General features: G+C 37.4%; 1 protein-coding gene across 8 annotated transcripts in view; it reads right to left on the bottom strand.

Annotated features, from left to right (window-relative positions):
* Nucleotides 1-7,994: 7,994 nt before the first annotated feature.
* LOC134867371 (poly(rC)-binding protein 3) overlaps nucleotides 7,995-12,821 on the bottom strand; it is a 70,696-nt gene continuing 65,869 nt past the window's right edge. For 5 of the 8 annotated variants that reach the window (XM_063887901.1, XM_063887903.1, XM_063887907.1 and 2 more), the window contains one exon: nucleotides 7,995-12,350. In XM_063887901.1, coding sequence (XP_063743971.1) covers nucleotides 12,296-12,350 — 55 coding nt within the window. In that variant the 3' untranslated portion in view covers nucleotides 7,995-12,295. The remainder of the gene's footprint in view (nucleotides 12,351-12,821) is intronic. The other 3 variants (XM_063887905.1, XM_063887906.1, XM_063887909.1) reach the window with 1 other exon arrangement.

The following is a 12,821-nucleotide window of genomic DNA, read 5'->3' as shown; positions in this document are numbered from 1 at the left end:
GATGCAGCAGGTTCCCCACGTCAGCACCTTGTGCTTCCACCATCAATTCAAGAAGTAGGGGAGGCGCGAGTAAGCGGCTATTCCTCTAGATGAACAACAGCACTACGTTTACCTCCACATCAATTTATCCTGATTAATGTACCCTCAGACGTACTTCCACAATGTCAGGATGTATCTTTTTTGCTGCAAAATCATGTTTCATCCTTAATACTTTTGTGATTCTGGTTGGTGGGGCACTTGGAATAAGATGGTATTATTCTACATTTGTCTTGTGATTAACACCCTGCTGAAGGGTTTCTAATGAGCGCCATTTATTTACATTATGCACAATTCAGGACAAAGTTGATTGGTCCCTGTTGTAATTGGCCCTCGGACAAGTAATAACAGCTCCAAACGCAAGACACATTCATCCAACTTCGCCGAGCCGGGGGAGATGGCGCGTTGATGTATGACCGGTTGGTTGTTGACACTGAAGATAGAGGACTGAAGTGTTGTTTGGTGTGTGTGTGTGTGTGTGTGTGTGTGTGTGTGTGTGTGTGTGTGTGTGTGTGTGTGTGTGTGTGTGTGTGTGTGTGTGTGTGTGGGTGTGTGTGTGTGTGTGTGTGTGTGTGTGTGTGTGTGTGTGTGTGTGTGTGTGTGTGTGTGTGTGTGTGTGTGTGTGTGTGTGTGTGTGTGTGTGCTGGCAGAGAAAAATTTACCCAAGAAGCAAAAACCACAGGTCCAGTCGTCACCAGGGGCCTTTGCCTTCATCTTTCCGTTCACCGGCTCCTTAATGCGTCTCCGGAATGCGTTCAAAGAGACAAATTACCCATTTCTGCAGCCTCCAGTCTATACAACGTCTTGACACCTACTTACTTATCCAAGTGTATCACGTTGGATTTACCCTGACAGATCTCTTTTGAAGTGGGTCAAGTTAACTGATGAGTTGAGTCTTTAGTTTAGGACAATTCATCACAATTACGTTGAGGCTGTAGTGGAGTCCACAGACAGGGAGGTGGGGGTGTGATTAGCTGCTGTAATATGTCTGTAACTAAAAGATTGCATTGATGCTTGGCACAAAGCAAATCGGCAGAAGATTGTTTATCGTCTGACATTGGGCCGGGTTATTTTTGGTTATTTTACGATACCGATCATGTGTTTTGTCTATTACCAAACCAAATGTGCGACAAACACAAAATGCATTTGAGAAGTGCATACACCCCTTTACTTTAGTCATGTTTTGTGCCAAAAATAATCAGGGAACAAGACAAATAAACGATACCAAAATGCAAATAAATTATTTGCGATTTTTATGTCCAGACCTTTTCTTGTCAAGATAAAAATCTGGACATATATTACATATGTTAAGTCAAGAACGGAATAATTAGATCTAAAATGCATTGCCTCTGTCAAGTTTATGGTTAATGGAGGTGCTTTAAAAGTTTGCAAACAAGTAATTATATGCCATGTGTGTCCACACTTTTATGTGAAAATAATGTTGAATATTCATTCCCTTATCAGTACCCAGTTGATTCATCATATAGAGTAAAAGCAAGCCATTAACGTCAGTTTGAAATTGAAACACTAACACTGAAGTCTCATTAGAAAATGATGTCTTAATGGTCAGTATGAACAGGAAGTATGATAACAGAATGTCACAACTGTTATTCAATTTAATTTACCTAATTAAACAACAGACGTAAGGTATATAAAGGTTTGTTTTTTTCAATCCAGCCAATAATTCTATGCAATAATGTTGACATTTTTCCTGCGATAAAGAAAAGCACAATAATGACTAAAAAAATATCCTAACATGGAAAATAGACTGACAACTCCCCCCTGAAAGTTATTGTTTCCATATCTGTGCATCTCCAATAATGATAATCTTGTGTTCGGTCTATTTTGCGAAATGTTGGCCATCAACCTGAGCAGTTGCCACAATTTAACTTACTGAATGGCAAAACAGCGATGTGATGTAATGTAATGTTGTACAGTCTTTTTTTAGCACTATTCCTATGAACTGAGAAGCTTGGGAATAATTTCCTAAACTCTGCTGACATTTTCCTTGTGGCAAACCAATTTAATGGCTGAAAAGAGTCCCATTTAAAGGATTTAACTGTGCCATTTTCTCTTTAATATATCGGCGATTGCCCTGAAGAGACCATTACGAACAATGAATTTATCATTTTAACAAGTATTGTCGGTTGTGATGTGACCTGAAATAGCCTGTTTCTCAGTGTGTGCCTCCCCTTCCACTCACACTCCAAATAGAATCTTTTAGATTAGGCTTTTTGACATTTAATAGATATGGAAAGGTGTAGAACACCTATGGTTATCTAAATTAAAGGCCTCACAGCTGATGCCAGTCTCATATTTAAACTTGACCAAGTTATGTTTTAAGAATACATAAATAATGTCATATTGTTGGAATGACAAGACCCACTTCAAATATGTTTTGTATTAAAGGTGAACACTCAAGTCTTCTCTTAATATGTTTTGTCAACTTTTCTCTACCTGACTGTTCTATACCAAATAATTAATGTAGACATGTTTTATTTTTTGATGTTCATTGGGTTAGGGTTAGGGTTGCTGTCAGATCCCAAAGACAGTGGTGAATAAGGCTGAATAACAAAGGATTCAAATAACGAAGGCACAGAGTCAGTCAGTCCTTGAAATGAGAGGATCATTTGTGTTGCCTATGAAAGTAACTTCACACAATGTCGAGGTTATTTCAGTGTTTTAGAAAACAGAATAGCAAGACATTTGATTTACTTAAAGTCAAGCACTGAAACTTTGCTCTGAGGTTGAGCCCCACTTGCAGGGTTTCTGTCATAAGCAGCAGAACAGAGTTAATATAAGTACTCAGTAATGCTCAACTTCATCTAGCATAAATTCTTTTTTACTTTTGATTTGATTAAGAGGATATATTCTGTTCATTTTCAGATTCATATTTGTATGTTGTGCCTCCACTGTGACATGTCTCCATGCTTTAATGTTCAAAAAATCTCTTCTGATACTACCTTTCACCCTCTGTCTAAAGCCAGAGCGCAGTCTGCTGTGATTGGTTAGCTGGCCGGCTACGTTGCGATTGGTCAACCGCTTAGAGTTGTGTCCAAAATGTCCCACCCCTCAGCACATGACGTACAATGTGTTAGAGCACTGGCCAATAGACACACAAGTAATAAATAGTGATGTCACTATGTTCCGGAGGTAAACAAAGGAGTCCAATCGGTGCGTTCAGGAAGGGAAAATCCCCAAAAGCATAATAAGGCTGCTTTAATAAATAATTTAAAACAATTATACATAATTTACTCACTAATTGTCATGTTTACGACTAATTAACGAGTTTTAGCAAATATCCTTCAAGTTCCAGTCAGGCTTGAAAAAGTTTTAGGGAATACAAATAATCTGTTTAACTTGAATATTATAATTAGTTGTTCAGATTGAAGGTTATGCATCATCACTTTGTATATAAACAGTAAAAAAAAAGTCTGTATGGGCTTTTGCTGCCCCAAACAGTGTATAAGAGCATTAATGATTCATAAGGTATATTAACTACTTGCATTCAATGTTTTTTGTCTGGTAAGGACTCATCTAAACTCAAGGGTGGATTCAATCATTTTCTACCCAGCATGCTTAGCAATTTGCTCTGAGACTACTCAGGAGGGCTGTGTCTCTTTAAAGGGACAGAAGACAAATGAAATGTGATGTGATGAAATAGAATTTGTCTTAATGAGAGGCGTCAGTTCACAGTTTGACCCTGATATTTTCTGTTATTCATATGGTCCTGCTGTAGTTATGGTTTGTTGTATTTCTTTATAATTGTCATGGAAGCACGGACTCTTTCTTTGGAACGTATCAAAACGATGAGCCTCTCAGCAATGTGTTTTTTGGGATTACAGTCGCTACAGAGAATACCGAACTTAGATTTGTCATGTTGCAACGTTGGCCTACCAAATGGATGTGTTAATAGCCAACGGTGTGGAAAACTTGCAATATGACAAAAGGCAATACCATGTCAATGCTGTGTTTAGCCTGCCTCCACATACACGTCATGGTTTAATGAGGCCTACCACAGTACCATCGATGTATAACTGTTATAACAGCAGCCAAAGCATTTTAGCCAGCAAGCTAATGCTAACTATAATGCTAATTATCACATCATCTCATTTCATTTCTCTTGTCTTTGTCAAGCACCCCAATGAATGATGCATCTATGATGCAAAATGCACTTTTTAATGTATTGAATATGTATATACATATATATATATATACATATATATATATATCATCAGCTTTTGGAACAGGGCTGAAACAGAGGGGTTTATGGCATGCTATAATTCATGATCTGTTTGGTATTTTGAGCAAAGAGACATGTATATATCTAATACTTATGATATATTGTTGAAATACAGTATAATACGTGACCTATAAAATGTCAACAAACCAAAAATCTCTGTATCCTGGTAATTGGAAAGGATGGTCCTATACATATTCAAACATTTCTTTAGGCTTCCATTTTCTTCATATTAGGTCACATCAAATGCTAATAGATTTTAGTTTTTAGTTTTGTAGAAACAAGCTATATTTTTGTGGTTGCTTATCCGTAGATTTGTTGTTTTATTGTGTGGGAAAATGCAATGATTGTTTTAAGATATCTTATTTATCTCATACCTTACCTAATCGTTCTTAAATGAGTTTCACAGGAGTCATGATTATGAGTTATTGAACGCTGCAAAAGCTTATCTACTTCAAAATGTGGAGCCTTCTCTTTTCCTGGCAAGGTTGTCAATTCTTTAGCACAGGGATTATCTCTCCTTGGTGAATGTGTTGGTAAATGCAATCAGGGACCTTGGGATGGTTGAAACTGGGCTTATCTACCAGCCATGAACAATTTAGTAAAGACTGCTGGTCCAGCTGTATACAAGGTGACCTCTTGTCGCCTCTGAAGAGTGTCAATGGTTATTTGCAACATGCTTGTGGACAAAGGCGTCCCCTGTGGCCCTGTCTCCTGTGCACACACTCCAGCTGAATGTCAGGCCCCAACATAGCTCCATCCAATTAACAGCATTGACTCTTTTAGATGAAACTAAGACAGTGGGAGACACTAGAGCACTTTCATCTTTTTGAAATCTCATTAGGACCTTGGTAAACTTTGACAATTGTGGTAATTAAGCTCAATATCCTATGTTGCAAACTATAGTGTCTCTCAGTGGAGAAAGCACAGAAAAAGGAGGAATTAATTTGCTGGTTTTAGGTCCCCTGTATATTGACTGTAACAGCCCTTGCTGAGTATGTGCTCGAAAGCCATAAGAACATACCCTTCAATTTTCCATGAAGTTGAATCAACACCTCCTTGACAGTCTCAAGAAAAACTCAAAGTTATTTACTTCACAACACACACACACACACACACACACACATGTAGTATTCTTTGCAGGGATGTTGCAATTGATTGCAGCATATTGCAAGGTGTTCCTTTTATTGTGTCCATCCCTGAGACATGCCTGTATGTCGTTATAGATGCTGTCATATTAAAATTAAAAAAGGTCCGGACAAGCAGAGGGGGACAAATTGCCACATTGAGAGAGCACAAACCGAAAACCTTTACAAGCCTAACAAAAAGACAGTGAACAGACTACCAAAAATGACCTTCCCTATCAGTTTGAACTTATTTCCATTGTTAGAGTGGCTGATAACGTTTGGCACCGTGGGAAACCCTCGCCTTTATGTGCACAAGTCACTAAAGGATGATTTAAGGGAAAGGACGCCAGAAAATACCATCTTAATGGTCATAAAGCTGCTCTGTAGTTTAAATCGGTGATTTACTGTTGCTATTTTCCCTACTTATTGGTCATTAAGCTGTGAATGAGTATTAACTACCTAGCCTCATGCAGGCTTATCTCGGTCTAATTTGGAATCAGTTAAACCCCAGATTCACTCATGTAAACTGACTGACCCCGGTCTACACGTGATGTTACTCTGCTGATGTATCCTTGATCATGATGCATGATGGCTGAATGTGTCCCCATGCGGTAAGGGTAAGAAAAGAACAGTGAGAAACGGAATAAATCACTTTCCAGTGCAATTAGGTGGTTCTAAATTTGAATGTCACTCAGTCATATCTTGAGAAAACGGTTTTGATCCTTCTCATACCTTTTGGGTGTGTATTAAGATCTGTAGCAATTTGCATTTCAGTAACTTTTGTAGATGCCTTGATAACACCCTAGACTGAAAATAGAAATACACTCTTGTCAGGCATGTCCATGCCGACTTACCTTGTACCGCAGCTGGTTTGTTGAAATATCAAAAGATAACTTGGGAATTGCGGCATCTCCTAGAAATCCATTTCCTCAAGCTTCGAGTGTTTGTGCCAGCCGGAGATCTGACCAATCAGGAGCCACTGGCAGCAGGTGTGACTGACGCAACCAAAAGAGGCAACTATCAGATTAAACCTTCCTTAAGAGACTAGTGTCGATGACAGACATAAGAACTGAACAGGTATTTCTTCATTGAAGGAAGAGCAGAGAAAAGCATTCGACTAGCTTTGACAACGGTTTCATTGACAGATGGTCCATCCATCCTGCCCTTTTTTCCGTTTATTGGTGCAGTTAAACATGAAGTTTTAGGCCTACCCGGAAGTTAGAATAATAACCAAAAAGCAATGGGATTTTTACATTGGATTTTAAGAAAATATTGCTCAAAATAAGGTATGTGGCTAACACACATTAATGAGAAGTACCTGCTATGTTTAGAAGGATAATCTCTATAAATTAGCAATATTTTGTGATTGTTGAAGTTTAAATTCAATCGACCAAAGTCAAAAGGTAATCTAATGCTATAAACAAACAGAATATCTATTGAAGGACTTCATCACCGCTTAGCTAATGGTAGCTAAGTTTTGGCGGGATGATGTTTAGTTTTTCATTTAGCCACTTGTTAGCAACCGCCATTTTTATGACACGTAAACACTCCAAACATTCATCAGTGTGGTCTTTACTGACTTATTTTATAACGTAAAACAAATCTTGAAAATGTTGTGAGGTTCTATTCACCCCAGACCTTATTTGGAAAATCCGATATGAGAGAGCCCAGAAGTGGGTTCAGGACACATTTTTGGTTTCAGGACTCATTCCTGCACTATACAATCATATAATCAGTTATATCAGAACTGAGAGGTACTTTTTAAATTAAAGAAGAGCAGCAATGCTCTAGCTATGGTGGTTCATCCGAAAACCGAAAAGTATTTAGAAAGCGCTTACCCTTTTCCAGTTTCGAATGATGGATGGTGGTTGTGTGTAACGAACCATCTGACGTATAAGGTTATATGACCAAAATAACAAAAACCTCAGCTCCTAGATAGACATTGCACCAAAATAAGCTTCCGAACACGTTGTTATGTCAGAAGATTCTCTTGTAAATAGGTTACACATGCTAAACGGATATTCAAGGTGAGCGCACACAACATTCAGAAAATCATAGTGAAAACTGTCTTCTGGTGTCAATCAAACTCTGCACGTATACAATTCTAGGACACGAAGGTCAAATTTTACAGCGAAGTAACACGCATTTTTGATCTTGAGGGGGACTATATGAAATATTTTGGGAGTGGAACATTTGCTCACAAGCTCCCTTTTTTTTGAATACTGCGAAGGCAGGATATGTCAAGGTTTTTTATAATCCATTGATTTATTATCCTTTTCCTTACTGATGTCCTTTACTGGCTGGATTAATGTTCAGCTGACATGAATTTAGTAACTAATAACCTCAGTTCTGTTGATGTTGTTGTGTTGACAGATGCCATTTATTTCTTCTTTTGTAAGATATGTTTCAGATTAACAGACTCCAACAAAAAAATGCAACAAAAATAAACCAAAGGTGACTTATCAGACAAGCAATGTCAGTGTTCTGCTAGCAAATTAAATATAATAAGCTTTTGTAGCTTTTGGAATAATGAACGAGACACAAATCCAACAGAATTCTCAAGAAGTAAAACCCTGAAAAACGGATGCAAGTCAAGGGAAAAAACACAAACTTTATTCTCTTCTTTTTACAAAACATTTCAGTATCAACCTCAATAAATAATAAATCCAATACAGACTTTTCATAAAGCAAATGATCAAACTTAAACATGAACAGACACATTTCCTCAAACACCATCTTATGGTGCTAGCCTTTCAACTTTTTTGCTGCTCTAGCACAGTAACAACAAAGTGTAAATGTATGAGTTAAAAGGCAAAATTAAACACCGTAATGATAAACACACGAGCGATGCCATGATTACGAGAGATATGACAATCAAAAGGCAACTGAGATGCTTGCAAATGGCTCATACTATAAAGCAGCAGGACTGCATCTTGGATGGCACACAACCACCTTCAACCTACAGACTATTTAAGTGTACTTTCCATACGCTAATAAACGGCTTTAATGATCGATTTGGTAGATGACAAATAGTTGTTTATATTAGAAACCAGTGGATCAAAGTAACTAAGTACATTTACTCAAGTACTGTACTTACGTTACTTTAGTAGTTCCAGTTTATGGTACTTTTATACTTCTACTCCTCAATATTTTAGAAGCAACTATTGTACTTTGTACTTTTACTTAAGTCATATTTTAAATCCTTAACTTGTAATAGGGTATTTTAAGACTGTGGTATTATTACAATAACTCTTTTGTCAGCCTTCATTTAGCTTGTTCATCTGAAACACATCCAGATGCAGCCAAATGAGCACTAACGTACAGATTTATATTCGTCATGTAAATGGGAAGCAATATGTAAATGTGTTCATGTAAAGCAGCATTTTTTTAACAACAAAAACATTTTACTGAGTCATGTAAAATCAACCAAAGAGCCATGTACAGTACCTGCAATGACTAAATAGTATTTCCAGAACATTATTTATCATTGGAGTAATGCATTTCCAGGCGCTGGGAGTAAGCTGTGTCAGTTTATCAAGATAACGTTGATAGCTGCCTGCAATCATTAACGCGCAGTCATCAGATGATTAATATATTAGGCTAGTTGTTGAAGTGTCCTGTGTGTGATAGACTGCATGTCTTTTTTATTTCTTATCTTTTAGCCTACATTATCATTACAGTTGCAGATACAAATAAGGCCATCTAGTTGTAGTTTTGCAGAACATACAAACAGATTTTGGTTTATATTTGAAGATATCTGAAATATTGATATTATATAAAACGGTATGTATGTTGGTTGATACATTTCAATAAGTAATCCAAACGGGTTGATAAATATGCACTTCTAATTTATGTTTCTATATGCTTCATTCTGAAATATATTCTGGTGTAATAATTTAGACTGATTTAAAGAAAAATCTGAACCCTTGTTCCTCACAAAAAAAGCTCTGATGTTTTCAGAGGACAAAAATGTTAGTGAGTAAACAACTTGCCAAATTGCAAAAGTTTTCATATTTGAAAAAATGAAATCCACTTCTACTCCTGTCCTTGTAATAATTGATACTTTTTATATATATATATATATAATATATATATATATATATATATATAGTTTTACAATAGACGCCTTTAAATGCCAGATTGTATGAATAATGTCGCATTTGTTGTTAAAAATAATACAAAAAAACATTTTTAAAATGTTGTTAAATGGGTTCTGACTACACGCTTTGTTATGGACTATTTATAGGAGATAAGCTCGCACTTAGAAACTGTAAGCCATATGCATTAACACAGCCAAAAACTAAAGATTTAAAAGCAGAAAATGTCCCTAGTGAGGCACAAGGGTTAATTAATGGTGCAGAGACTCTTTCTGCAAAACTGGTTCATTATGGATACGTAGCAAATATGTTTCCAGTGATTTATACATGCTTACCAGGAACATATTATATTTTCCGTGACTGAAAAGGCTTGTTGCCTAGCAAGCTGGGCCTTAAATGAGCGACATGTGAGTGCAATTTACACCAAACTCAATCTTTTTCTATTTGGCCCAAACCTCCAACATATATTTGATCCCACGAAAGGTATATTATGTTTGTGGAGTATAGGCGAATAAAGTGGCGTTTATTTGTAGCATGCATATTGATTTCACCCTTCATTTGAGTCATTTCCCATTTTCCTCAACCACGTTTTCTCGCATGAAACTTGAATATTTGCGCTTTATGGGGGTTGTTTACTGGCCTGTACCCATTCAAAATTGGAGTCAAAGGGACACTTTCAGATAAAAAGACAGTTTCTGTTCCTCCATTCCCTTTTAGCATTCAGTCTCCCTTTCCGCAGGTTTGAGTTTGAAATAAATTGGAAATGCAGTATGTGTTGTGTGTCATGCAAAACAATTTAGATCTAACAACACCACGCAAGTAAAAGCAGGCAAATGTCTACAGTCACATGGTAAAGCACTGATTCCATCCATCATAAAATAGAAGAATGCATGCTGAACAAAAGAAAACCTTGGTATAAATTGCTGTGCCAATTTACTGGTATGCTTTGCATTGACTGGTGCCTGCAGTGGAAGAAAAGTTGAAACATGAGGTAAAATAAAGCGGTGCGGTGCCTGCGATGCGGTGAAAGGTACTAGAGTGTCAAAAAAGTAAAGCAACCTTTCATAAAAAATCAGGGACAGGTGTGAGGAAGCGTAGCAACAGTGCGGATACGCGTGTTGACAGTAACTACTAGAAATCAAAGTCACTTAATAAATCAGGACAGTCAAATACATAAAAATAAATATATAATAGGTGCAATGCCATTTGCTCAAAGGTCATGTGATGCACTGAGGGAAGATGGGTAGAAATTACAGTGTGCCCATTCCAGTGACTTCAGACGTCAGCCTAGAACAGTTTAGGGGGGAAGGCGGGGGAGGAGGGGGTGGGGAGGGTGGGGAGGCAGACAGAGAAAATAAAACAGCTGTGAAAGAAGAACTTTCCCTTGAAAGTGAAGGTAAAGCTGCAATGGCTGGTTTTGTGCTCCAGTGTTTGCTGACACGGCAGGTTTTAGTTTTTCTCCACAGATTTGACACGATATTTATATCATACCCTTCAACGAAAAACACCTTTACTTCTAAAAATATGGTATATAACCATGCAGTTCTTTCCCCCTGATGAAGCCATGCAGTGAGGAAAATAACAGTGGTGTTATGAAATGTGTATACATTTTTGTATTCCCTGACAGAGGCATCACATCACTCCTCCCTCAACAGCATTGCTCGAGTGGCAGTCTTGTGTTTTGTCTTTTTTAACTTTTATTTATTTTACATTTTTTATATATTTTACTATTTCAGACAATGACACATTGGGACTAAATAGGCAAATGTATCTAATGGAGTAATGAAAAACAGAAAGACAATATTATTCTTGGAATAAGGCATGCTAATTAAATACAAAAAGAAATAATCTGACATTTCTGAAGTATGCTTTTTTCTTTTCTTACAGCAAAATTAGAAGGTTAATACCACCCTCATGTTAAAGTCGCACGTTAAAGCCAGGAGGTGGTTAGCTTAGCATAGCATAGCATAGCATAGCATAGCATAGCATAGCATAGCATAGCATAGCATAGCATAGCCAAGCAAATAGATGCATTCAGTTTGTAATGGTATAACGAAATTTCCCGTTTTTCTACTCAAAAAATATTAAGTGGAAAACCCACTCAATTAGCATTCGCGGAAAGGAATTATGGGAGTATCTCACCACCCAGACATCAAATTCCAAGATGGCTGTTAAGTGAAAGCTCTAGCTATTTACATTTTATTGGTATTTCTGTCACTTGAAACAGTCGTACACACAATACCGTACAACTTTTACATGTTGCCAAGGTGTGAGTGGGAATTACAGCATTGTAATCAACTGGTATTGGTCGATAAAGCTTAAATGGCTAGAACTAGCTTAGAACTTTTTTCTGTCCTGTTGTATTGAAACGCAGTAAACATAGTGTGTGATGTTCTCCACAACTCCAATTTCCGACTTTCAAATACAAATTGAACCCACCATAAGCTTTTCACATGTTAGCTAAGATAACCTTCTCCTGGATATAGCTACATATTTAACTGACAGAGATGAAAGTGGTATCAATCGTATTATCTAACTCAGAGCAATTATAATAAGATAATTTGACGAAAATGCCAAACTATTCTAAATGATACAATGGCTTCACCATGTAAAAACTAATCCCAGTATTGTTTGTCAGACTTTTGCTCAAGGTAACGCCACTGGCTAATGCTAAAGTGTTGTGCAAAGTCAAGGGAGTCTAAAGGGGAGGTTCAATGGGATAACACAGAGAGGTTAATTGTGAAACAACGGTTTTAATGTTAGCTTTCGCAAACAGAAGCAGATTTGGGGTAACTTCAGGATGTAGTCATGGATGAGGGGTCATTCCACATGGCAGCCACGTCCCTGAACCTGCCATTTGAATTGTGGGAAAGCAATAGCCATTAGTTTTTCAGCCGACTGTCATCAAAGACAGACAGTCCTGTTTGTTGAGTTTGTGGCTGCTCTGACGCTGATAACTTTTGACTTTGAGGTACAGATATCCTGGGGACATCAGTGAGGGTTGGTTTTCTCAGAGCTGATAATGTATTAGTAGTTTCAGCAGGGAGAACAGATAACAGATGGGTAGTAGAGTATGGCAGGGAAATTAAAATGAAAAATAGGCTTCTCAAAATTGTACTGTTCAGGCAGTATCTTACTATTCAGAACCTGCTCTGGGTCTCGGGCCTAGGGCTCAACATATTGCGCCTTCAAAGTAATTGCTTTTAATTGAATAATATCAATAGATAATTCACTTATTGAACATACAGTTTACTAATCTGCACATTCTGTTCGAAGACACACTTATCTCAGTATTTGGCATCGATCCTAAAAGCAACTTAC

This window comes from Eleginops maclovinus, chromosome 7 (genome assembly GCF_036324505.1).
Source record: "Eleginops maclovinus isolate JMC-PN-2008 ecotype Puerto Natales chromosome 7, JC_Emac_rtc_rv5, whole genome shotgun sequence".
NCBI classification, from domain to species: Eukaryota; Metazoa; Chordata; class Actinopteri; order Perciformes; family Eleginopidae; genus Eleginops; species Eleginops maclovinus.
The sequence above is the reverse complement of the archived record's forward strand: the minus strand, read 5'-3'. Positions and strand labels throughout refer to the sequence as shown.